General features: G+C 43.1%; 1 protein-coding gene across 6 annotated transcripts in view; it reads right to left on the bottom strand.

Moving 5' to 3' along the window:
- Positions 1 to 11,228: 11,228 nt before the first annotated feature.
- Nfia (nuclear factor I A) overlaps positions 11,229 to 27,121 on the bottom strand; it is a 561,296-nt gene continuing 545,403 nt past the window's right edge. For all 6 annotated transcript variants that reach the window (XM_021726814.3, XM_040288754.2, XM_040288755.2 and 3 more), the window contains one exon: positions 11,229 to 18,653. In XM_021726814.3, the coding sequence (XP_021582489.1) occupies positions 18,636 to 18,653 (18 nt within the window). In that variant the 3' untranslated portion in view covers positions 11,229 to 18,635. The remainder of the gene's footprint in view (positions 18,654 to 27,121) is intronic.

The raw sequence follows: 27,121 nt of genomic DNA, 5'->3' as shown, positions 1-27,121 counted from the left end.
ACAGCCCAATCATTTCTTCTCCAAACCTTCTTGCATGGTCTCACATGTGAGCTTTTAGGGGACACCTCACATCCAAATCATAACAGGGTTCAAGTTCAGTTCAAAATCATCTCTGGTCTCCCCTCTCCTTTCCTCTCTGGAGTAGATTCCAAGGCCAAGGAGCCGGGGACAACCACAGCTGGGCAGTGGGGGTGCAGAGTCCAGCCTCCCCTACTTCTGGTTCTCGTGTTATCAGGGATGCCGTGGTCCTCCTGAGTCTCTTCTCCTGGCAGGATGCTGCCTGAGGGCCACTCTGCCTGGGGGCACCTCCAGCTCCTGGGCAGTCCCAGGCCAGTGAGGCACATGGAAGCACCTCTTCCTTTCTCTTCCCCCACAGGCCCATTCCTGGTGCCTCCTTGTTGTGCACGGTTTGCCCCACACGTGCCTGCTCTCCCAAGGTCTGTGTCTCCATGGGCAGCATGGAGCTTCTTGCTCTTTTTCCCTGGGGACTTTCCAGTATTCGTTTCTCCTCCTCCCCTGCCATCCTCTCCCCATCCTCCTTTTAGGACACGACATGGGTGAATTCCCAAAAAAGGTTTCTCTCTCTTCTAAAAATCCCTCCTACCTTTCCCTGCCCAGAGCCCATTGACCATTCCTTCTCTGGACAAGTGAGGAAGAGGATTTGGCCTCTTTGGGAGCCTGGGTGAATTGGTTGAGTTGTACAACAGAGCGAGGCAGCTCTCTCTGAGCTGAACGTGTAAGACACCAGGTCCTGGGTCCCTTCATGGGCACTGATTGCAGCGCACAGTTCGCTGTCAGTTTATAGATGCCTCTTCTTTTCCAGGGGAGGGGGGAAAAGCAATGGGAAGCCTCAGGGGGACAGATGGGAGCATGTGTCTTTACTCCTTCTGGAATCTCAAGTGAGAAAAGAGTTTAAAGGAACTTAGCCCAGTGCCTGGCACGTGGTCTTTGTGAATGCAGGCCAATTTACAGTGATAAAAATTTAAGGTTTGCTCTTCTTGTTATAACAGATCTGGAGGGAAAATAAGAAGAAATGCTGGGTTCTCCCAAACCAGAAGCTCCAGAGTCACCTCCTGCACTGCCTCAAGGAATCATTAACATTTTGTGTGTGTGTGTGTGTGTGTGTGTGTGTGTGTGTGAAAACTTCTACCTAATTAATGTATTGGAAATTCGGCCTCAGTACCATGGATGAAGGCAGGAAACTGAGAAAGTAGAAAAGGGCAAAGTGGTCTTTGGAGAGAACCTAAGAAAATGGAAGTCCGGTGTGTTCTGTCACTTGGACCTCCTGTAAAGAAGTGTGAAGATGAAGAGATGCTACCTGTGTGGCTGAGGGGCTGGCTGTGTGCCACACAGGTGCTAGCCCTTGGGAAGGACCCCAAGACAATGAGGCCCGGCCAATGAATGGCCAGGGCTGAAGTGAACCAAATGTGCCCAAGGCCAGGGAGCCCTCTTGTGACTTCTGGAGTAGGCCAGCAGGGTCACTTCACTGCAGGGAGAGGCAGGAGATACTCAGGACCGATTCCTCCATGCAGAGGCAGATTCAAGCACATCCTCTCTTTCTCCATTTCAGTTTCTCCAAATCATCCAGGAGAAACGGAACCTCTGTCTTCTGGCTGTATAACCTCGCGGTGTTAGTTTTATATGTCTCCTTGCCTGGATCACGGGACACGGGGCTATCTGGTTAAGCATTATTTCTGGTGTGGCTGTGAGGGTGTTTCTGGAAGAGATGAGCCCTTGAATGGCTGGGCTGAGTCTCCAGTGTGTGGGGGCCTCATCCAATCCAGTCAGGGCCTGAGTAGAACACAGAATTGGAGGAGGGCTGGACTTGCTGTCTGCCTCGATGCTCAAGCTGGGTAACCCATTTTCCTTTGCCCGTGGAGCTCTTGATTCACGGACCTTCACACTCACACTGGAATCTACACCAGCCCGTCCCAGCTCTCAGGCCCGTGAACTGCATCACTGGCTCTCTTGGGTCTCTGCTTGCAGAGGACAGATTGTGGGACTTGTCAGCCTCCATAGTTGTGTGAGTCAATACTTTATGATACACCTCTTTGCATTTAGGTATGGACGTAGATATATAGGACAGAGACATTGATATATAAAGGTATCTGTCTTATTGGTTTTGTTTCTTTAAAGATTCCTGACTAGGGACTGGGGTTTTGGCTCAGCGATAGAGCACTCGCCTCCCACATGCAAGGCCCTGGGTTCGATCCTCAGCACCACATAAAAATAAATAAATAAATGAATGAATGAATGAATAAATAAATAAATAAAGTTATTGTGTCCAACCACAACTACAAAAAATAAATATTAAAAAAAAAAGAATCCTAATACAGTCGATACTAATCTCAGCTCCAAACTGGATCCTGACAACACCACTATCTTCAGAGAGTGTGAACCTCTGATCTCCTCTTCTGTGCACTGGCAAATACCTTGCTCTCTCTGCAGCAACTGGGGATTTGCCCTGATTTCACAAGAAGGGAGCTCATGAAAGACGACTCCCCACAGTGTCACAGACGTGACCCTGTCCTCAGGGGTCATTCTTCCCATTCACGGCCCAGGCTCCTCCCTGTAAATGGCACCCAGAGTAGCCAGTGGTTCAGTGGATGATACACGTGCTGGCCACTACTTTCAAAGACAAGTTTTTCTCTAAAGTTTAGCATACTCACATGGTATTAAAGTTATTCAGAGCTTTCCTTAATTGTTCTGAAAGCACTTAAGGGTTGTGAGGTGACTACAAAATGTAATCATGAGCACTTTTGGGGTGTAAATATTTAATAGCATTAGTGGATAGTATTTCTCTTAAAATGTATTTTACTCAGCTCTTTGGGCTCAGAAGAGGCTTCGTGGTTCACATTTACTAACAGGGCGAGTTCCACCTCTATCTTCTGATTTCTTCACTAACTGAACATAACTAGTAAGATCTCCCTGGCCAGGTTACTAGGAGGATGAATGATTAAATGAGGTGGCCCAGTGATGTAAGAAAAGCCCCCATTATAGTGCCAATGCCTGGGCTGCAGAGCCGGGCATTTAAGTGATATAGGGGTACATAGGGTGCAATCCATTAGCCAGTGTTGCTTTTGTGGGAACAGGTCAAATTCCTTATGTGAACATCTTTACCAAGTAGGAATGAGAATAAAATAATGTATGAAGTTAGAAAGCACTTCAAAGATCTGAATGAATATTTTAAATATGTCATTGAAATGTGTGTGTGTGTGTGTGTGTGTGTGTGTGTGTGTGTGTGTGTGTGATGGGTGGGGAATGTATCAAGATTTAAGGGAGAACCTCTTTTAAATTTTAGGGCAATTATTTTAAAACAATAGTCTGTGGGCTGTGTGGTTTGTTAGATCCTAGGGATTATTACTGTTCATAGCTGACTCAGCTCAAGTCCTACTGAAAGCCCAGTTGGGAGGTGATTGCTAAAGGGAAGAAGTGGAGTGTATTGGCTGAACTGTCCACCCACCCCCATACCCCCAAATTCCTGTTTTGAAGACCTCATACCCACCACCTCTGAATGAATTTGGAGCTCAGGCCTTTAAAAAGGTGGCTAAATTAAAACGAAGCTGTTTGGGTGGGCCATTATGTAAGCTAACTGGTGTCCTTGTAAGAAGAGGACATTCGGACACATAGACACCAAGGCTATGTCCGAACAGAGGAAAGACCAGGTGAGGCTGCAGGGAGAAGGAGGCTATTTGCACATCACAGAGAGGGACCTCAGAAGAAGCCAACCTGTCAACACCTTGGTCTTGCACTTTCAGCTTCCTGAGACATAAGAAAACAGATTTCAGTTGAAGCCACCCAGTCTAGTGGGGCTTTGTCATGATGGCCTTGGCAGACTAATAGAGACCTATAGGCGGACCTTCAGTGAACTTCTGGAAGATTTGTTTGCCGAGTAGCAATCTTTAGTCTGGGCCAGTATTTACCAGCAAACCAGCACCCTCCAGGATTCAGGCTCAGGGAAACAAGCAGAGAATAAATGGCCAACTAGATAAGAGTCAATGGAAGGAGAATCAGCCTCACTTCCGTGGGGAACCCAGCCAGACACTGTTGGTGGAGAATGGGCTCCCTCCTTCCCTCCCTCCGTGGAGCAACCTTTCAAACCTATTCTCATAAATGTTAGTTACAGTGCCAGGTTCTCCTGGAACGTCCAGGTTGACTGCTTGAGACCGGTGTGTGCAGATTATCTGCTTTCATTGATCTGCACGTCAGAGCTCGAGAAGGGTGAGGATGATTTAATGCCTATTTTCAAAGGATGAAGGATCTTTTTTTGTAGCTTTTGCCAAGGAGCAGACAAAGGAAACGGGCTTCACCTGTAACAGGAGGGGGTCTGTGTTAGACAGGAGGGAGATTTATCAGGCAAGGAGACTGAAGGCAGTCGAGTGAGTTACGGTCTCTCCTTACCTGGAGATCTTCAAAGTAAGATATACTTCTCTGTGACAGGAGCAGTAGGGTGGCGTGGGGTGGGGGTGGGATTCCTCACTGGAGGCAGGGAAATGGACTCCAGCGACCTTTGAAGGTTGAGTCTAGTCTTCTGAATCTAGGATAAACTAAGATGGGAATATTTATGGTTTTGACATCCAACATGAGAATAAATCTGAGCCTCTGCTGGAATTTGAGGAGAAAGAAGATTCCGGAAGCCTGCTCTGGCTTGACCACTCTTATCAGTCAGGGTTCCAGCAGGAAACAGATGGCACATTCAACTCAAGGTAATTTGAAAGGGGTTTCATAAAAAAGACATTTGCAAAGGTGTGAGCAAGATGAAGAGAGATGATAAGGGATAGAGCTGAGCTCCAAAGCTCTTGCTACTCCATGTTTGAAGGGGTAAGGGGAGAACAGTTATCAGAAACTAGAAAGAGAAATTAGTGGGCAGAGAGCCATCTTGAGAGGCACTACCTCCTGCTGTGGAATTCTGTCAGCTAGAGAGGAGACAGGGAGATGGCCCTGGAATTAAACACCCTAATGTCATTCTCCCGCCTCCCACCAATCTACTCTCAGGGCTTCTAATTTGTTGATCCCAACGGAAAGCTGGAGGTGAGTGGAGCCCACTGAGATGGTCCAAATGGGCGACTTCCTGAACTCAGGAGAGGGGTCGATCTGGAGAGGTACTTCCAATGCTCCCCTCTTCACAGTATGGAGTGCCATCCACATGCTGAGCTGGGTGCCGGGAAGAGGCCAGTGAATCAGACTTCTGTTTGTGTCCAATTGTGATTAACACACACTCTACTCTTTAAGCCTCTGAATATTTGCATTTTAGGGTCTCGTGTAGGTAATTATTAAAATTCGTAAGAAAGGAATGTTAACTGAAGCTTTCTGTGCCTCAGTATCCTCACGTGCAAATGCAGTAACAGTCATCTCTTCTCCATGAGCTAGAGCCTGGAAAGCACTTAGAGCAATGCAAGATGTCCAGTAAGGGCCCACTCAGTGGGTGTCACTGTCCTTACTATGATTACCATTATTAACGTGAACACCGTCCGGCCCATCTCTTGAGCTCTTCCTCATCCTAGAAGATCTAGATTGTACACCGCTTCCCAGTGGCCCTCCGCTATGTTTCGAATGTGTCCCCCAAAGTTCATGAGTTGGAAACTTCATTCCCAAACTCATATGTGAATGGCATTTGAAGGTGGGGCCTTTGGCAATGAGAATCAGATGATCATGAGGGTGGAGTCTCCATGGCTTTATAAGGAGAGAGACCCAAGCCAGCACCCTGGCTCCGACTTGCCACATTATGATGCAGCAACAGGGCCTTCATCAGATGCCAACACCATGTTCTCAGACTTCCCAGCCTCTAGAACCATAAGCCAAATAACATTCTATTCTTTATAAATTACCTAGTTTCAGATATTCTGAAAACAGACAGACACTACCCGTCTTTCGGGTGTAGTTCATCCCTAGAAGACCTGGCACATGACACCTTCCTGATTCTCACAGGGCTGTAGTCTGATTATTTGTTTGCATATCTTCTTCCTCTACTAGATCTGCACTTTTGGGGGGATGATCTTGGACTTATCTCCTTTGCCAGCCCTGAGAGCTGGCACATGGGAGACCCTAAATAAAGTTTATTGAGTTTATTTTTGAATGACTTTCCATAAGGAGCTGTTATGGTTTAGATATAAGGTGTCCCTCAAAAGTTCATGTGTGAGTCAATGCAAGAAGATTTAGAGGTGAAATAATTGAGTTATGAGAGCCTTAACTTAATTAGTGAACTAATTCCCTGATAGGGGTTATCCGAGTGGTAACTGAAGACAGGTAGGGTGTGGATGGAAGAGGTTGGTCAGGGGTATGCCTTTAGGGTATATATTTTGTCCCTGGTGATTGGAGTCTCTCCCTCTTTCTCTCTCCCTCTCTCTCTGCTTCATGGTGCTGTGATCCCAGCTGCTTTCCTCTGCCACACCCTTCTGCCAGGACGCTCTGCCTCATCTTGAGCCCTGAAAGAATGGAGCCAGCCTTCCATGGGCTGAGAACTCTGAAACAGTGAGTCCCCCCCCCCAACATTTTCCTCTTCTAATTGTTCTTGTCAGGTCTTTTGGCCACCGCACGGAAAAGAACTGACTAAAACGGGAGCTTTTGTACCTGGAAAGGAGTGTGACCCAGGCCAGTGTTCAGAACCCAGGACGGAAGAAGTGGTAACGCACATGAGCAGGATGAAGTGACCTTAGGGCCAACAAGGATCCAGCCCTGAGGACGTCACAGAGGCTCCTCAGAGGATTTCTTCTTCTTGGACTTGCAACTGACTTCTGGGTCCCAAAAGTACATCCTCTCAAAGGAAGGAGGATGATTAATAAGCAAGAAGGCACCAAAGGAATTTTATGTGATTTTTCCATCAGAATTACTCATCTTGTTCTCATTTAAGGTGGAAACTGGCTTTAAAAAAAAAAAAAAAAACTGTCCGCAGAAAGGGGCAAAGAAAGACGGGTTTTATGTCATTTAGCAGGCTGTGCTTTAGTCTCCACTTTCCCTGTTGGGGAAAAAAAAAATCAGCTGGGATGGGGTTAGTGGAGAATAGCTCCTGCAGCACCTTTTTCTTTGGCCCAGTTATTTTGCCCACTGTTTAAGAGTCAGGGCCCAAACACAAGGGGGAGTCCCTTGGTCCATCCCATGAACCATATATGCCTTGGGGTTGCATTTCATAGGGTCAACTTCCAAGGTCAGGAATATGTTTCCAATTTAATACTAGAACATGTTGAACAATGTCATTGGGATGCAATATACAAAATCATAAGTAAAGCTCTTTAGAATAAATGACTCAGTTTCTGCAGCAAATTATTGCAAGGAAATAACAAGATGGGGGAGCATTCTGTAGATTCAAGGACTTAAGATTTATATGAACCACCTAGTGTATGAATCTTATTTGGATCTGTATTAGACAAACTATTAAAAACTGTAAGAGAGTTGAAAGCATTACTTTCAACTCAATGTGTTACTCAATGTGTTACTTGATGATATCAAAGAATTATGGTTAATATTTTGAAGTCTGAAGTGTACTTTGAATGTACATAAAAAGTCATTGTATTTTAGAGATATATTCTTATATATTTACAAATAAAATAATATTATACTTGAGATTTGCTTCAAAACAATCTGAAGGTAGTTAGGACTGGATGGAGTGGAGTGGGGTGCAGAAGTTGATTACTCATGATGGATAATAGGAACAAATGAGTTCATCTGACAGGTTTTTCTATTTTGTACATGCATGGTATTTTTCCATAATTAGAAACAAGTAATGTGATAGTAGAAATCAATTTGCCCTTTGTTTGACCAGAATTCCCTGTAATAGGATTTAAAATCCATACAGAGTGTGCCAGATGGAGAGCAAATACAGAGTGGGTGACTATGCTTTGGAGATGAATTAGAAGCTATTTCAGTCCTCAAAAATCAAGGGACATCCTGGTTCTTCCTAAAGGCTGATGGGACCTTCACTATTCAGCCATATTCTTTGAGCAAAGAGCCAGAACTTGAAGGGTTAAAGCAATGACTAACGTCATTTCTCTTGGCCTAATTTACTTTTCTATATGAATGATGGCTCCTGTCAATCCTGTTGAGGAAAATAGGAACCAGCCAGGTATGGTCCTTCTAGCTGGGTACTATGCAAACTACTCTTGTGCCAATGCTTGGATTTGTATTTCCTAGCACATTTTCATCCATGTTCATTAAGTCATTTGGATCTCTCCCTCAAGGGAGGAAGAGATTACTGTACTCATTTTTCAAGTGAGGAAACTGAGACTCAAGAAGGAATAATAACTTACTTAAAGCTGTGTGGCCTCTAAATGGTGGAAGTGGGACTCAGGCCCTGTCCTCTGGTTTCAAGTCAGTCTTCTTTCACTATATAATACTGCCCTGCAGAGTGTCAGGGCTCTTCTCCTTGGGGATGAACCAAATAGTAATAGTTGCTACGTCATTGATAGTTGACTGGGTATTCTACACATTAACTTCATTTAATCCTTTTAATAATCTTATAAAGCAGGTACTATCCTTATTTCCACTTTACAAATAGGAAAATTGAGGACCCTCATGTTGCAGAACTATGAGAAATTTTAAACCTAATTTGTTTGGTTTGAGATCCGGGACTCTTTTTTATTTTTTTTTACTTCTTCCTACTTAGTTGAGGCAGGTGTTAGGTGAAAGGTTTCAGAATTCACCCAAACAAGTTATGAAGATGACTATAAGGAAGGGTTATACCATCAGTGTAATGAACGAATGCCTTATCTCTACATTTTGGAATCCTTTATTTAGTTAGCGCACTCACATAGCATTGAAAACATGCCAAGGCCACTGCTAAACCACTGAACAAATTTGAACTCATCAAATATCCACAGCAACTCCTTTACGTAATTAAGTGTGGTTATAATTATTCCCATTTTACCAGTGGGGAAACTGAGGCACTACGTGTCAACACCATAGAGCTAATAAAGTGCAGAGCTAATAAAATGCAGAGCAAAGACTCAATCTCAGTGGTTTGCTACTGGAGTCCATGGTTTTGATCGCTACATGGTGATTCTCACTCCTCCCCCTACTTCACACCGCCTGTCCTAGAGTGTGGCAGTACAAGCGTGGTTTTGGTTCGCTTTAATTCCAAATTCTAAGCCTTAAATAATAAAGACCAAAATGAGGTACTGACCAATTTGGTCCAGCTTAAAGTGCAAGGCATGTATGTGTGAAATTGCTCTATTCACTTGAGTCAGAAGTATGTTCTGAGGGCTGACTACACCTTTTTCAGAGCTGCAGTAGGAGAGGAATTATTAAATTTAATGGGATAAATCACCTACAGCACTTGGCATATGAAAGAGTTCAAAATGCACTATTAATATCCTTATTAATCTCTGTGACCTGCTCACTTCCCTCCACTCCACCTGGGACTCCATGACCCTCTCACAGTGCATCTCTCCGAGTTGCAGTAGCTCCTCAAGGGCCTTCTCCACTCAGCACCCCCCCCCCCCCCCCCCCCCCCCCCCCCGCGCTCACCACATAGCTTCCTTCTCTCCTCACATTAGTCTGCAATAATGTTCTCTAGCCTTCGCTGAGGGCCGACTTTCCTTCCTGGTCCTCTTGGACCCAGGCATGGCCATGTGACTTGCTCTGGCTAATGAAATGTGAGCAGAAGTGGCAGGTGTGGATTCCAGGTGGGACTGTTCAACAATCCCGTGTGTGTCTTGCCAATGCATCTAGCTGTTTTACACCGGGGGTCTGAGAACGACGAAGGCCTGTGCAGAAGCTCCAGGCGATGCTTGACAGATAGGCAGAGATGAAAACCTTTATTGTTTAAAGTCACAGAGATGTTGGGCTTGTTTGTATAGTGGCACATTTGGAACCTAATCTGACTGATCCATGTTTGATAAAGCTCTCAGAGTGGGGGAAAGGTCCTTACGTGCTGCAATGTCTTGACCTCAGGATCAAGCTTCATCTCGGACTGCATTTCCCCCCTTTCTCTGGTTCAGTCTTTCAGTCCCTAATAGGTGCCAAGCTCCCTTTGACTCCTCCCAGAGCATTCTTCCTCCCCTCTTTGGCCTGGTTCTCATCATACAGTCTCATCAGGCCCACACCTCCTCTGCAGCCCTCCTTACAGCTACCCGCTTCCCTCTGCTGCGGTGCTTATTTTGTGCACTAGACTACATACTTGCTAAGAATCAATACCGAGTCTTTATTTATTCACTATTTCTGGCCCCTGGCATAGTTTTCCGCATACAGTAGGCACTCAATAAGTATTTTTTTTTGAGTAAACAATGGAATGAATATATGATGGAGACGATAGGATGGCAGCTTGATCCAGAATTCTTGAATTTGAATCCCACTCTGCCTATTAATCTCTCTCTGCCTCATCTGTAACAAGGAGATAAAAATAGTATCTCTCTCACAGGGTGGTGGTGAGGCCTAAATGGATTAGGATGCACATGCTGCTTATTTGCTTCCTGTCTCTGTCTTCCAAGCTCACCCTTCTGCTGCTTTTGGGGGTTGGGACTGGTATTCCTCTCAGTATAGTTTCCAGACTCCCTGCCGGGTGGCTATCACTAGATGCAGCCAATGGAAGGCCCTGGCAGGCACCAGGGAGGAGTATGGAGAAGTGGAAAGGCTTCCTCAGCCTCAGGTCCTACTCACAATGCAACAGTCGCAGAGGACAGTTGTACCCATGGCCTCCAGCTCCTTTCAGCACCAGCTGTGCTCACCAGCTGTGCCTTGCCTCCTCAGAAGTTCTGGTACTCTTGACCTTGTCCCCCAGGGCGGTTCTAGCACCATTCACCATGTTTCCTCAGAGGTCTGAGTACCAGCCATGTGGCATCCCATCTCTCCTCAAATGATCCAGGTAACAGTGGTGTGTGCTCCTCAGTGCTTAGGTTCTGGTGACCCACTTTTGGTTGGTAGCTCCATGGTTGGTGGCTGTGCTCCATTTTATTAACATTTAGGCTAGGTTAGAGGCCCCTGTTGGAAAACCTAGGGAACCCTATTCCTGATTCCTGATTGGGCCCTAACTGATGCCATACAGAAAGCCCTTAGAACAGTAATCAGGCACATGCTAAGTACTACATGGGCAGGGAGTCCTATATTTGTCCTACTAGGTGTAAAACAACACTACCCATTAGAACACTGATAAGGACACTATTTGCCAGCCAGCCGTCAAGGCTAACACAGATCCATGGTGCAAAAAAGACTGTTTCTTGGGAGAAGATTCAGCATACACCATAACTGTCACTCAACGACCCAGGCATGGTGTAAAGCAAATGACAACACAGCTTCCATAGCATTAGCAATTTTTTATTTTTCCTTTTTTGTTGCATAGGAAATGCAGTACTTGCTTCCAGTAATTGTATTGTAATGTGAGAAGGTGGTAGCACTAATGGTTGAATACAAGAGTTAAACTAATCCACACCAGCTCAAAAACCCTGTGGAGATTTAGTTGAATAAGAATGGACGCCCACAGTGATTCTCAACCAATTACAAATTTTCACAGAACACAGTAAAACTAAAAGGGTAACTATGAGAGTCAATACAAGTATACTAGAGGCACAGGGGGCCCGGCTCATAAAAACGAATTTTAGACCAAGTTATTAACACGGGGGGAGTTCAGTTTCACAATAGATTTCTTTTGCCACCACTGGAAGTGTTTAATCTCCTCACCCCAACAATTTGAAATGAAAGTCGGAGGTATTTTGAGTGGATAGTTTCCATGTGTGGTGGGAAAAGTCTCCAGTGGACTTGTTCTGGGGATAGGTCAGGGCGGGTAGGGGCACCATGGACTTGCCCTTGAGTATCTTCCCAAGGACCTTCTGGAAACCCGTGGACTCCTAGTCTATTCTGTGAGTGTTTCAGTGGCAAGGCTACCAAATGCCTTTGTGGTCACAGACTGTGTCTGAAACTAGGGAGAAAAAACGGAGCTGGCAGCTCTTTTACAGTTTCATCCCAATGTGGCCAGAGGCCCTATGACCTTTAATTGAGATATTAAAAAAAATTTAGACTATTACCAAGAAAAACACGAAAATTAAAAAAAATAAGAACAACACAAATACAGTCAAAGATAAAATAATACTTTTTGTCATTTTGAGAAACTGAGCATCAAGCAGCAGGAATGATGTCCCAATTTGCTGGACACTGTCCTTGAACCACTGTAGAGATATGAAAGTTCACATTGTATAAGCAGAGGGGTGTTTTCTACAAGAAGGTGCTCTGGTTAGATCAGAGGGAGCACTGTCACCTTATATTTCTGTGGTCCAGACACATTTTGTAAATTTTGGTTTTTGAACCAAATTGCTCAATGAGTCCATATGGGAAACTAAACACACAAGGAAGGTCTTAACCTCATGGGCTGGCTCAACTGTGTGTGTGGGGGGTCCCCCTTAATTTTCTGAGCATTACTGGGATATTTTCCCTATACCACGTGCCCTTAGTGTCTGTTTAATGTAACCCTTTGGGGAATAAATTCTGACTTAGGAGAAAAATAAGATAAAATTTATTTAATTTGGGAAGCAAGTCATTTCAAATTTAGAACAAAAAAGTATATTTTAAAAAAAATCCCGTGTTAATAGCAAACTTCTTTTTCTTATGAATCGGGCCCAAAGTTTGTACAGAGTTTTATTTCTGAAGAAAATATTGCAACTGTGCATGAAACTAAATAGCCACGTGATTTCTTAAAGTTTTTTTTTTCTTTTTCTTTTTTTTCCTTTAATGTGAGAAGGTCTGGTGTGAAGACAGATCAAGCATGGGTACCTGGCCGAACACTGTCCATTGAGAAAATGTTTCTGTATCAGCATAGCTTCCAAAGGGTCAAGGAAATGTCCCTCACTTGGAAATGTTCTCAGAGTGGCTTCATAGCAGAGTTCTTGAACTTCAAATGGTAGTTTTGAGACAAAAAATCTTGCCAGGTACTGATTTCTGAAACCAAACACCCATGCTTGCCCCTAGGAAAAAGAAAAGAAAAGAAAACAAACAAACAAACAAACAAAAAAACCCCGAAAACAAAACACAAGTAATACTGAATTTAAGTCAATGTATACCTCCAAAATACTGAAATCAACCGAAATCAAGAAAAGACAGAATTTGCGTTCTCAGTGAAATACCTTTAAACCTAGCTGACAAGAACCAAGTCAGAAAAAAAGACTAACATAACTTTGAGTAATATTCATACAGTTCACTAAGCATTATGGATAGCATGCATTAATATTGTACGGTTATTTTACATCACCTATACCAGAGGTCCTGACAGACAGCGAAGGCTACCGGTGTAGAAAAATCTTACTTCAGAAGAGCAATATAATACAGATTTCACAGGCACTACATTTTAATATATCAGGTATTATGCTGGTTTTCTTATATTTCTTTCTGTCCTAAAGCTGGCATTATAACAATGACCAAAAAGGCAAGGATTGAAGTAAACGGAAAGTAGATACCAAAGTTGATATAGTTTTTTTTTTTCTTCAGATAGATTAGTGCATAGTTCTCATGCAGATAAACACTGCTATGCATTTACACTGTTGGAAAGCAGAGTGAATTGAGCCCAAGTTGTCACATTTGTGTAAATCATTTTGTCAGCCTGTAATAGCACCATGTAATGGATTTGCATTAAACATTAAATTGATCTCAGAATTGGTGACACAGTATTCACTACAGTTAAGTGCTATGGAATAGCTTCAATGTTACCTGCTATATATCAAAGCAATTTTCATCCCACTGCTTTTTTTTTTTTTATTGGAAAAAATAAAAGGGAAACATACATGACACTAATTAGACAAATGCACAGCCTTGGACATGGAGAAGGCAGAGCAGGTGGACTGTCAGACAATAAGTACATGCATTGACTTCAAGACAAAATGGCCTCGGCAGCCAATGGGGATGAAAGCTGTGCCCATGGGCAGAGCAGCTTCTGAGACCACCTAGGACAGGTCTGGAGGGTGGGCTTCGAGGTGGCCCTGACGCTCTCCTTACATTACCATGCCGGTTGTGTATTACATGTGTCCTATGGAGGCCTGCCACCCAGAAACAGAAAGAAAGGAAAGAGAAGCAGAGAGAGAAAGAGAGAGAGAGAGAGAGAGAGAGAGAGAGAGAGAGAGAGAGACCACCACCACCACCACTGTGGACAAAGACGTTTCCAGACATGGATGTAAAGTATGTTAGATGACATTCTTAGAAACCACTCCCCCAAAAAAACAATCACAGGGGAACAAATGTTTTTCTTAATCCAGATTTCATAAGTACTTCCTGGCACGGTCACTATAATAGAATCAAAGCATGCGGGGATCAGGGTTTGAAAAAGTGAAAGACAAGATTTTCTGAGATGGGTCCTGCATATTCCTGTGGGCTGACTGAATGAGTGACTAGAAAGTGTGGGTCCTTCACACTTCGACTGTCAGAAAATGAAGAGCACAAGCTTCAAGAGGTGTAGCCCCGCAGGCCACCCAGGAGCCCACCCGGACCTAGGCCAGGGTAGGGAGGGAATGAGCTGACAAGAAGTAACTGTCCTGCCAGGGGGTGAAGAAACAGAAAGCTCAGAAGGACGCAAAAGGCTGGGGATGGGGGACAGTGAGTGGCAATAGGGGTGGGCCTCTGCCCTGGAAGGATCAGAAAAAAAGCCTTTGATGGTAGCAAGGGAAGGGGCCAAAAGAAAAAGTACATTGATAAATGATAAGAATTAGTGTTTGTGCCTCTGACTTCAGTTCCCAAAGAAAAAAACATGGAGTCACTTGAGGGACCTATCTTTGCCAATCTTGCTAATGCCATTTGATGGGGAGAAAATTCAAATGTGTCTCAGAATGGAGGGCTGGGCCTTCAAATGCTGATAGCTCTCAAGTCTGTCTGTCTGCACACCCCAGGTAGCAAAGTCTTCCTCAAACATCTTTGCTCAGCTTTTAATCTAAAAAGCAACACACTCCCGATTGTTGGCGTTTCTTTTTTCCTGCTTGATCACACTGAACTACAGTTTCCTGCTGCTTTCTGGACAATGGAACATGAACAAAAAAATGTAACTTAGTGTACTTAATACTTAACCCCTGTTTGTTATCACCCTAGACTGCCTCCCTAATGTTTTAAAGCCTTTAAAACATTTTTTTTCCTGCAAATCTGTTCAGAGTTCCCTAATTTTAGCTTCATCAAACTTAATACAACAAAATACCTTCAAAAATACAGCATACCTGTAAAGTCCATTTACAATGGTTTTTCAGTAGACCTATGCTTCTCAAGCATAGGAATATGCTATACCATTGAGAGAAAAAAAAATAACTGTATTTAAATACTTACAAAAAAAAAAAAGGAAACAGGAAAGTTTTAAACTTAAATCCAGTTCCCAAAGGGGGGGAAAAAAAGAAAGAAAAGCAATTCTATGAACGCTGCCTTTATAATGAACAATCAGAAATTTCACTAGGCTAATTTGACAGAAATTTTTTCCTCATTTAAACAACATTACAAAAGTCCTGCATTATAAAATAGGGTAGAATAAATCAGTGTAATCAATAAAACTATACAACAATACAAATTACATATCTTCTGAGTGGGCAGTTTATTCTCTCTCTTTGCAGTCATGACTACAACATGCGCACTAAAAACAACTAGAACTGCCCAAACTATTGCTTAGTTTGTTTTGTTTTAAAAAAGGGTGCAATTTTATTGTATATACAACCAATTTACTGGTAATACCTTGGCTTATTGCAAGGTTCTGACAAAATGTTTGTCTAGGCTTTTTTCCCTTCACTGTGAAGCACTGAAAGCTGCTATTTTTTTTCTTTCTTTCTTTTCTGTTTTTTTCTTCCTTTTTTAAAATTTTTTTTTCTTTTTTTCTTTTTTTTTTTTTTTTAGTGCACATATGTCATAATAAAGTAATGCCCAGCTAAGTGCTATAGGGGAAGGCAAAGTATGCTGGCTGGCTATAGGAAGTGACACCGTACACTGACAATCACACCATACAACAGCGCCAAACGACTATTCAACCACTTATCAGACACATATGAAAATCCAAAATGTTTTATTTTATTTTTTTTTCCTTAAATAGAGATAACCAGTAAACAATTTTCAGAACTTGGAAGTTTAAAAACGTGCATATAAAAATGGGCATTATATACTTTTTATTGAATGTGGATTGACTGCAGTCTGCTAAGAAAAATGGGGTGTGGGAGCTGAAGAAAAAGGAAGTTGTCTTTTTTTTTCTTTTTTTCTTTTTTTTTAAGGCTTGCTTGTGAAAGGAACAGTTGTAAAAACAAAATTGCTTGAAGCAGGGTCAGCTTAGTGCTTCACAGTTTGACTGCTTCTCTAAGAGGAGCCCTTCCTGCGCACGTGCATTCAAAAATCACAAAAAGTACAAAGACAAACACCTAAAACACACTGCGTCAAGTGCAGCACTGACTTTGGTCAAATTAAAAAAAAAAAAAAAAGGAAAAGGAAAAGAAAAATTAATAATTGCTAAGCTTTTTCTACATGATATAAGCAGGTATTGCATATTTTCATATATCTGGGGGGGGGGGGAAATAAGGAAGACTCCAAATAAATTGTAAAATGCAGCAACATCCAAAATACTGACATTCTAAGCATCTACAGATCTCAGCAATGCACTGCCACTGACCACACAGGACAATAACGACTACTCCTATCTGCGGGACAACTGACTTTCTATTGAGTTCTAGATGTTGAAACTGACGATGGCTGACATAAAAGTCACATTTACAAAAAGTGTCTCCAAATGCTTGACGGGAAAAACCCCTTTCAATAGAGGAGCATGTGCAACAATTCCACAAATAATCGCTATCCAGGGCAAGGCACATTGATATGGAATTTTTTGTTTTCGTGCAAATTAAGGAAAAAAAACAAAACAAAACAACATTGTTGGGGGGGGGGAAGATGAGGAGCAAAGTGTCTTCCCAAGAATTTCAGTTACTTGATTGTATAGGACAGTAGTAGAACCCTTCTGAAGGGCTGAAAACAAAGTTTAAAGGCAAGTGCCTAGAGGAGGGTTACCATATTGTGTCTTAATGCACTCTACTTTATCCTACATTAACTATATAAAAATTAGTTACTAACACTAGAACATGCAGAGACTTCCTCTGATCAGCAGGGCCGCCAACCAGAACGTTTATATATGTATAGTTTAGGGAACCTTCTTGAAGTTGCATGGGAAGCAAAGGGGTGCTTCGCTGTCTGGTAGAAAAATCACTTGCACTTTTTTTTGTTTTTGTTTGTTTGTTTCTTTTTTTTCTCTTTTTTTTCTTTTTTACATAAGATACAGGACATTTGGGGGGTGCAAACTTTGTTTTTCCCTAACAAGTGCCCTTGATCTGAATGGGCACCAGCATTTGTGTCAGTATTGGTTTCATTATTATTATTATTATTTTTTTCCCATAGCCCAGTTCAGGGACGCAAAGGTCTTTAAAACTTCTGGACAATCTCTGGTACCATGAGGTGTCTGATAACTGATAAATCCTATGTTGCCAGATACATGTAAAAATCTTCAGAATTGGCATAATTCATTATAATGACTTCTAGCTTATAAAATTAACAGATACCATGATTTCATTTTAGTTATGTGCTTTGATAACAGAAAATAATTAATTAGCATTTAATGTAGTTAACATATTGTGGTAAAAGCACCATTAGATTTGTTTTTTTGTTTTTTTTTTTTTAAATTTTCCTTCAGTTTTTAAAGGGATACAAGTTTAACAATAAAAAACATAAAAAGCAAAAATAGCTCCCCTTTTTTCTTGCAAGGCTGTTTTTTACCCCAATAATTTAGAGTCCTGGGGTGGAAGGACTTGAAAAACAAAAATAGAATTTTCAACAATCTCTATCTTACAAAGATATTTAGCTATCCAATGAAATTGCACTTTACTCAATTCAAAATTCGATTGTTTTGATTGATTCCTGTCAGTTTCTGTCAACACAGACCATCTTCCCCATTTCCATGTGAATTTTTGTGTCATTGTTGAAATTGTTGAAAAATGTTGTTGTTGTTTTTAATGTAAGTGCAGCATTTCAAAACTTTTAAAAAACTGAACAGTAGTAGTAGTTTGCCATTTTCGGAATTGTTCTGCAACGTGAGTGGATTCATTGTCCTTGCGGGCCATGTTATATACTTAACTGCTGACTGCTGAACCAAACCAAACTAAAAGAAAAATAAAAAAGGAACATAACTGCATTTTCTTTTTCCAATATGTTACAGAAAAACATTGCCCTTTGACTGTCCCGTAAGTTATATATTGCAGATCTCAGCTACTACAAAAGATTTAGTTCTCCATGTGCCTCTTGAATGCTCAAGAAGGATCACACCTGTGTGGGTAAATTCATGAAATACTGTGAAACAGCCAGGCTCCGTAAGGAAAGTGTGTTACAGCAGGAAGTCAGTGAGCAAGGGTAGTCCTCCGCTAGCCACATCACCTAATGCTCACGCTACCACGGAAACACTCCAAATGTTACAAAGCCCAACCATTTCCAGCACCATATGAGAAATTACAACAGTCCCTAAAGTATTTAAAAAAAAAAATCCCAAAAGGTTATGGCCTTTGCTGTTTGACCATAATGCTTGCTGTTTCCATGTACAAGTTGATTTGAATCGGTTTTTCTCCCCTTCCACTGACAGTGAAGTTGTAACCGCGCTGGGTTGAGGTTGCGTCCATGTTACAGAGTTGAGAAGGGGTCAGGTGGTCTGTCTGGTGGATGGTGGGACGCTGCAACTTTTATCCCAGGTACCAGGACTGGAAGACAAAAGGAAGAGTGCAGTTAGAAGGGCAGTTTGTGGGGCTGGGGTGTAGCTCACTTACACAGTGCTTGACTGGTGTGTGTGAGGCCCTGGGTTCTATCCTTGTCACAAAAAAACCAGAAGTCCAGTTTGTAAAACAGCCTATTTTAGAAGTTGACCATCTTGTTTCTCATTCAGTTCTCAGCCTGGAATACAGAATATCTTCACCCAAGAAGAGCTGAGTGAATGGAGAATGGGAGAAAGAAGAGGTTTCATGGGGGTAATGAATGGCTAGGTGACTTGGATGATTTTCAGTGTCTCCTTCCAGTGAGTGGGCACACATTGGGTGCCCACAGGGAGACTGCAGCATTCTTTAGCAGGCACAGGTGTTAGCAACAGTGCCATGAGTGAGAGGAGGTAAAGCGGGAGAAGCCCTTGGTCATCTCCTGGGTCATTTAGGGAAAGCCACTCATTTCTCTTACTCTCTCCTTCTTCGTATGTGTGCAAGGTCGACTTCAGGAAATGAATTAAAGCTCCTTTCAGTCCAATATTTCTAAAATAATATTTTCAGAAAGGACACATAATCATCAAAAAGGAGCAAGACTTCGCCTTGGTAACTGCCACTAGGTCCACAGGGTAAATGAAGCTATGCTTTTGTCCCTTCAGCATTTAAAGGTCTCCATGTCTGGGCCCAGCTACCTTCTCCTTTCATGAACCCATAGATGATCAGCTTTGAGTCATACTCCAGTAGGACATTACTTTATCTGCTGGCATTTCTTTGTCAGCAAGGAAAGTTAAGTTCGCTAAACAAAGTGACCAAGTATACACTAATATCAGAGTCTTAAGTGAATTAGAAAGTATATGGCCTTTGCCAACTTTCCTCCGGCAATACCCTGAAAAATTCACTACATTTGTCATTAGTCACTGAAAAGTGCCTCAGAGTGGGTCATGTGTGGATGATCCAGTCAGGTGAAGGCCTGGCCTTGTCTAAGAGATTCCATTAGGTAAAGTCAGGACTGGCTGAAGAATGGCTAAAAAAAAAGAGCTACCTGGAGGTTGGTGTAAGATTTCCTGGTTACACAAACTACCTTTGACTTCCAGAGGAGTTTAAAAACCCTCAGTCTAAAGTGAACAAGTGCTCATCATTTGATGTTATTCTTCATCCACATGCTTTGAGGAAAACAATAGAGCCTCTTGTGTCCTGAAAGGAAATCATTCTGGCAACTACACATGGCCTACATCTAACTAGACCAAAGAAAGAAGAGGGAGAAAAGAAGGAGAGGGAGTCAGGCCCCAAAGTGTTTTTATTTTTAGTAGGCCTCTCCTAAATAGCGGATGCTGATCCACGTTAGAACTGCATTCACACTTTAACAGAACACTCTCAAACTCTGAGTGCGGCAAACAATGCTCACAATTTCTGTTTGCACACTTTCTAAGGCAGTTGTAAAATTCCAGACTTCTTCAATGTGACAGACCAGTTAATTCTTAAAGCAAAGGCCTGGGACTCAGTGAGTCGGCAGGGGGAGCAGTTTTCCATACCACTGTCTCTGGACGAGACCTCAGGGCACTACAAAAATCTGCAGTGCCTCTGCACTTCTCTTAAAAAGCAAAGCAAAAAAAAAAAAAAAAAAAAGTTTCTTCACACATCTTACTATTCAGTATGTGCCTTGCCGACAAGGTTACCCCAGAGCAGCTCTGTAATCCTTCACTGAAATAGGCTTTATTGATTGCTCTGGTCTATTGTTCTCTTTTCAAGTCCCCCAAGTTCAAGTTCATCCTGGTGTTACATCATGTCTGGTTGCTAAGAGCAACCAGACAGACCCAGACGTGACTATCATTAGCAAGAAACCCTCCGCTCTCCTCCCACCAACCTTCCAGTGGTTCTGACGTAGCAGGCCCACTGCAAACACATTGAAGTATTTATTCTGCCTAATTTATGACCTACACAGCAAGCAAGACCCCCACTCCAAAAACCAACACTGTTGTATATTTAATTAATCTGTCTTTCTCTGGCACTTGGGAAAGTTAGACAAAGGACTAATTATTGTGTTTCACTCTCCACACTTTTCTTTTGGGGGGTGAATATTTGCATGGGAAAGAAAACTACAAGGCCCAGCTTTGGGCCCCTCCCCTTTTTCTTTTTGCCCTATTGACATTTCATGAAATACTTTAGCTGCTTAAGGGAATTAGGAAAAAAAATGCAATGTGAATGTTACTCCTTCTGAGTTGGTATTCAGTAACACAAATCAACTCATGACATGTTTAAATTTAAATGCTAACCACACACTCTCAGAGTTACTTTAAAGGTTAGTTTTTAATCAATAGAAGTTGCTGACTCTGGGTTTTTGAGCTGCATGCTGCAACTCTTGGGCTTTTGTCTAACGTTAAAGCTTGCGAACTTTCTTTCCTTGAGATGATTTTAGCAATGATTTGCAGACAGAAGGCTATTGTGTTCTGACCAGCAACATGTCAATAGAGGAGCCAAGCTGCCCTGTGGTGGGGTGTCAATATGACTCCTGAGGCAGGGGTTGGGGGTCTTTAATAACCCGTGAAAAAACCTTAATTAACCCTTTCAGGCCCAAACCAAAACCTATTCTTTAACTTTTTTACTCCTGTAATTTGACCATTAGTACTTATTTCAACATCACACTAATCTTCATGACAATTAACCCGGCTACTTGACCAGGATCTTCCAGAAGGGGAAGTCAGGGAAACCACACCAGGAACCAATCTTTCTTTCTTTCTTTGGCAGAAATAGCAGATAAACAGTTCTAATAATAGTAAATTCGTCCATTTCACCAAATTTCCTAATGATCAGTTTGCACTTGAAGATTCTCATAATCTTTCTGTGACGAGTGTGACAGTCACACATGGATAAGCCTCTTGACTTCTGTGAACTTCCATGAACTGCAGAAACACCAGATGGGCAAGACAACTTTTGGAAAAGCCTATTTTCTTGTGTGATATTTTCTTTTAATTTTCATTATGTAAGCAGGGAAAGTTTCAAAACATTCATTGAAGAATGATTCTGCCTATTTTCTTCTTGGGCTATACAGGAAATATATAAAAGAAATCTGAGATTGTTAAATTGTTGGGATTGAATAGCAAATCACTGGGAAAATGTTGACACATTAAACAAAATTCATTTATGGAGAGTCAAAAAATCGTCTTCAGACATTTACTGACATAAGCTTAGGTTTCATATGGTTTCTGCCTTCATACTTTATAGCCCCTTAATCTATTCTACTGTAGCCAGATGGACTACAAAGGAATCTCTGTCCCTTATCTCCTGTGAGTTGCAATATTACAATACAATATCGGATGATGTTATCTTGATACATTTACATTAAGGAAGTAAACACAGAGCTTTGATGTATTTTTCCCCCTCAGGAACATTCAGCTACAGTTGTTTTGGAGGTCCATAAATCCACACTCCCACAAAGTCTCTGGTTGGGTACAATTAGTCAGTTACATTCCCAATGCCTACAGCTTGTGATGTACTGGGGGTGGGAGGGGGGAACTGTCCTCTTTCAGTGTTCAAGGTGAAACATCAAAAGAAATCTGCAGTCCGGGACAAGAGCTCAGCTTTCCTTCTCTCCAGTCAGATGAAGAAGTAATCTCATCAGGTTGGAAAGTGCTGACTAAGGATTTAATAAAGTGCCTGCAGATGTGGCGTCTCTAAGGTATTCAACTCATGTAATGCAAAACAGCTCCACGCTGAATGTGCTTATAAAATTTCATTTAACCATTGCAGCGCGACATTTTTTTTTCCCTTCACAGTTCTCTATGGAGTTTTACCACACCTCCCGCCCCTTAATTTACAGTTCGAATCCCATTCTGCCTGAATTCTGGAATACTCACAGTATTTTAGGAACCACAAACAGTATCTAACCGACTGCATCCTAAACAGGAAACCTGGAACGGCAGGCCAATCTGACAGTGCCAATCTGTTTCATTTCTTATGCCTCATGGAGAACAATTAGGACACTGAGACCATTTTCCAAAGTTGGGTCTTGAGGGTACTGAAGACGAGGTGGGTGAAGCCGAGGGACTCAACTCCTTAACTAATGACACACATTCCAATGTGTTAGGGCAACTTCTGAAAAAGCCTTTAATAGCTTTTCACAGAGAGGACAGGATGCACATTTTAAAAACAAAAAGAAATATGTCTGTCTGAGATAGTTGTATTTTCACTTGAACCAAAAGGGGGGGAAAAAAGATAGGGTGCTGGGGGTGGGTGTGTGTGTGTGGAACAGACTGTGACAGGGCAGAATCTGTTTTTCAAATTAAAAAGTTAAACAAAAGGCCTCAAGGGCAAAGTTTAACACTGCGGAAGGAGGTTGTTAATGTGGAATCCAGAACTGGGTGTGACACTTTGCTTTCTTCTCCTGGCAAGGTGGGTTATTTAAGGACATTTACACACATAAAACGGAAACACAAAAATACAGGGAGCTTCTCCCCCACCTCCCAGGCTCAATTCCCCACCGGCCCCCAAAGAGGATGCTGCTAACTAGCATGAGTCACAGTCACCATTTTGCCTTTTCCTCTCAAGGCTACCTCTGCTGGGTCACACTAATCCAGTTAGCTATTTTTGGCTTCCTGCTCTTATTTGGATGAACTAAGCTCACTACTGATTATGAATGAGTTGTCCTTGGCAAACCAGTCCTAAACCTGGTAGTCCCCTCTCCCAGCTCCAATACGATGGAAGTAAATAGGGCCTCGGAGTAGGCTTCTCCCATTAGTATCAACCACTTGGGAGCATTAGTCACTCATTCAGTGAGCACTTAGGGCTGATTGTGTGCTGGGTGCTAGAGATACAGGCTCTGGGGATTCTGTGAATAAAATACATATGGTCCCTGCTCTTGAGGATTTTATTGTCTAGCAGGAAAAAGGGGCTGGATTTTAGACTTCCATACTCTTCCCAATACCAGAAATCTTGCTTTCCTCACAGTAGGATCTCTGTAAACTGAAGAGGCTGATATGTACTGTCAGAAGGACTCGGACTCAGGCCCACTCTTCCCACTGACTCCCTGTGTGATTCCAAGTAAAGCCGGCCCTGTTCCCCAGAGCCCAGAGGATGGCCGTGAGGACCATTCTGCAGTTGGATGCAGAATGTGAGAGGAAGGCGGTGGCTTCCATGAGGTCCTTCTGAAGAGAGTGGCAAGCTATTCTCAGGTGTTAGTTATTGGTATTGCCAGCCTTGGGCTTTGATCTCCGTGGTCATTTTTCTTGTCTGATTTTATTTTGTTAATTAAAGAAAGCCTGTTTTCAATAACTCTAAACCAAGACTTGTTTATTGTACAGGAAACTATTAAAACATTAATGGGCTGTGAGTGGCCCTGCTCACCTTAGTGGCCTTATCTTTCCACCACTTGGACTCAACACTTGTGCCCTGTTAAATTTCTTTTAGATCCCCAAAGCCAAGTGCTTTCTCCCTGTTGGGCCTTGGAACATTCTGAGCCTCTTCCTTGGCTTTCCTAGCACTTTGCTCATCCTTGGGTTCCAAGTTACATGTTCCTTCCTCTGAGAGGTCTTCTTAGGGACTTTACCCACAGGGTTCACCTGTCATGGTGGCTGAACTAGAATAACCTGTTTTTTTTCCTTAAGAAAGATGCCTCCCTTCTCAGGTGTGGCATCCCCCGTGTCCGGCACACAAGGTGCCTGACAAACACCATAGAATAAGCAAGGAGAAAAATGCTGCATACAAATTCCCAAAGCCAGGCATCTCTCACCCAAGGAGGGTAAAGCAAGGCCTCTAGATGAGTGACTCCTGGCCTGGTAGGGCCACATCCGTACTCACACCACATGTTCATGCCTCCCCAAATAACAGGCACTCTCCCTGGAGAAACAGAGACTCCACAAGCCGCCCCAGGCAGTTCCGACGGAGGAGCTGCCGCATGGGGCCGAGCATGGCCCAGCGCGTCGGCAGCATGTGCAACAGTTCTGTAACATGGACCGCTGCCTGCTTGCTACGAGCACAGAGCCGTTGTCCAAACCACCGCTCCCTGGAGAATGGCTGTGCTGCTCCCAGCCAAGACCTCCGTTTTGGTTCAAACCTCAAGATGGGAAAACACTAATCTTTTTACCCAATAAGCCATCCGGTACCTCCAAACCTTGAGAGCACACACAATCCAATTATGCAGACAGCGTTCCAAGGTCGGAATCTTTCACCATCTCCCAGGCTGCCCCGGTGTTCCTTACCACCAGGTCAATTTTTCTTTTGGTCTCCCTTTATGTTTTCATTGATTAATCTTTTACCTCAGGAAACCAAAGACTTATGGATTAAAAAAATCGTACTATGACCCACTGGCATGGCTCTGAAGACTAACTGGAGGGCTGCGTGCATGGTGCAAAGATCTAGAACTCTGAAGTCCACATTACAGGAAGACTAGCGCCAGCACTGTTACGGGTTAGTTAGATGACCCTAGGGAAGCTAGTCAAGCCCCTCTGAGTCTCAGTTTTCCATTCTATGAAATGGAGATCCCAACTTTACCCATCTGTGGGGATTAGATGAGATGATACCCAGTTAGGGGCAAGGACAGAAAACCAGAAAGCTTCGTGTTTTCCCATCTTGAGGTTTGAACCAAAACAGAGGTTCTCTAACCTTAGGATCCCCCTGAGACCTAAAGAGAACCATTTTCCTAGCAAAGTTATCGCTTAACAAGGCACTTTCTCTTATTTAATGATATAATTTCTTAGTTAAAAGTAGCAGCTGCGTCAGTTCCCTTTCCCCAGTCGCAAGAGAAAGTTCTTGAGAAAATAAAAATCTGTCTTTAATTGCAGTATTAAAATCAGAGCGGCGAAACCAACAGCACAAAAGGAATTGGCTCAAGTTTATGAAAGGCATTTGGGCCCTTGCCTTGCAAGGCTAACTGAGCCTCGGAGGTTGGGGGTGAGGGGGAAAGGGGAGGGAGGGAAGGAGTAGTCAGGCAACCAAGTGGGACAGAAACAATCCTATTTTGGTTTTTGTTAGCGAATGGCATACTACATAGATCAGAGACTTCTTATAAAATACAAACCCCCACTGTACACAAAGCACAGGAAAATGTGAGGAAAAAAGGGAAAAACTAAAAGCAGCTTAGGGTGTGTTAACGCTGCTATTCTGTCAGCTTAAAGAGTATTTTATGCTTGATCAACAGCTCTTTTTTATTGTGCTTTTCTTTCATTCATTCAAGACATCAAAGCGGGGCACCACCAGCGTACCTGCCCTTCTGGAGCCGCTTAGGAGGAGGTTCTAATGAAGCCCGACTCTGGGAGCCGGAGACCCCCGTGGACACGGCAGTTCAAAGGGAATATTTCAACAATGATTACATTTTGTAAATCTTTTTATGAAAGAGACAGCTTATTTCCTGCTTTTTCATGAAAAAATAGATTCTGTCCATTAAAGTGAGCCCGCGCCACGGAAGCTGCCTGAGATCTGAGGTGCAGCGTGGAGATGAAGGGGACAAGGACCCGATGAACTCGTCCAGTGCGCCCATCTATTGGGCCAGGATGGCACTGCCGGATGTGCTGGGCGGAGCCCAGACTGTGCGGGCTGTGGGAGAGGCGGTGACAGCGGGGCTGGGTGGTTGTCTTCTCACCTTGGGCCTTGTGTTTCTGATCCGTTCTTTTTTAAACTTTTTTGACTCCACAAAGGCCAACAAGATATCAAGAGGCATCAGGCTGCCCCTTGTATCGCCCAAGCGCAAGACCAAAGACTTTAGTTACAGATTCATTAAATGCTGTATTTTCATGCCCTGAGATGGGACGAATTCTTCTCCATATGGGAAGTTGGCCATAAAAAGCTGGCTCTGCTCTCAAGACACAATGCTGGCTTCATTAGTGCCTAATGTCTGCCCCAAAGGAAAAAATAAAGGAGCGGCCCAGCCCTTTGTAAGTTTTGATTTCACATTAAAATCATCTTTTCCCTAGGTTTTTTTTTTTGGCAGGGAGAACACTGTGGGGAGTGGGGAAGGAAGGGAATATGGTTTCCTGGGGAGCTATGAAATGAAAAAAATGGATGTTTTCTACACATTGGATTCCAATTTTAATTAAATGCCTGTTGTCTAACAAGTGCAGACAGTCACACTTGGGGTTGGCCCAACGGTGGCCCAGGGAGGTAACCTTTCTGTTTAAAGAGAGAGGCGTGGGAGTGGAGGTCGGCGCTCAGCAGAGCGTGGCCCCATTATAATAATGATTCTACTGTGTGCTTCCTCACTCCTGCTCTTCCCAAACATGGCTCAGGTCGCAGTGGATCCATCATGAGGTCCGACTGTTTGCACTGTGCAGGTAGATACAGTCCAAAAGGGGAAGAACAACATTAGCGTGGAAAGTCCAGTGGCTTCAGAAATTCTCCAAGAGACACCCTGTAATAGAATTCCAGAAGAGCCGCTCCCTTGCCAGAAACAGATTCCCAGGCTAACCTTTCCAGCCGGGGAGACCTTCCAAACGCTGGGCAGCTTCTGCCCCTTTGGGCTTCTTCACCCCACTGCGCACCGCCCCCAC

This window comes from Ictidomys tridecemlineatus, chromosome 11 (genome assembly GCF_052094955.1).
Source record: "Ictidomys tridecemlineatus isolate mIctTri1 chromosome 11, mIctTri1.hap1, whole genome shotgun sequence".
Taxonomy (NCBI): domain Eukaryota; kingdom Metazoa; phylum Chordata; class Mammalia; order Rodentia; family Sciuridae; genus Ictidomys; species Ictidomys tridecemlineatus.
Note: the sequence above shows the minus strand (reverse complement) of the source record. Positions and strands in the feature narration are given on the sequence as shown.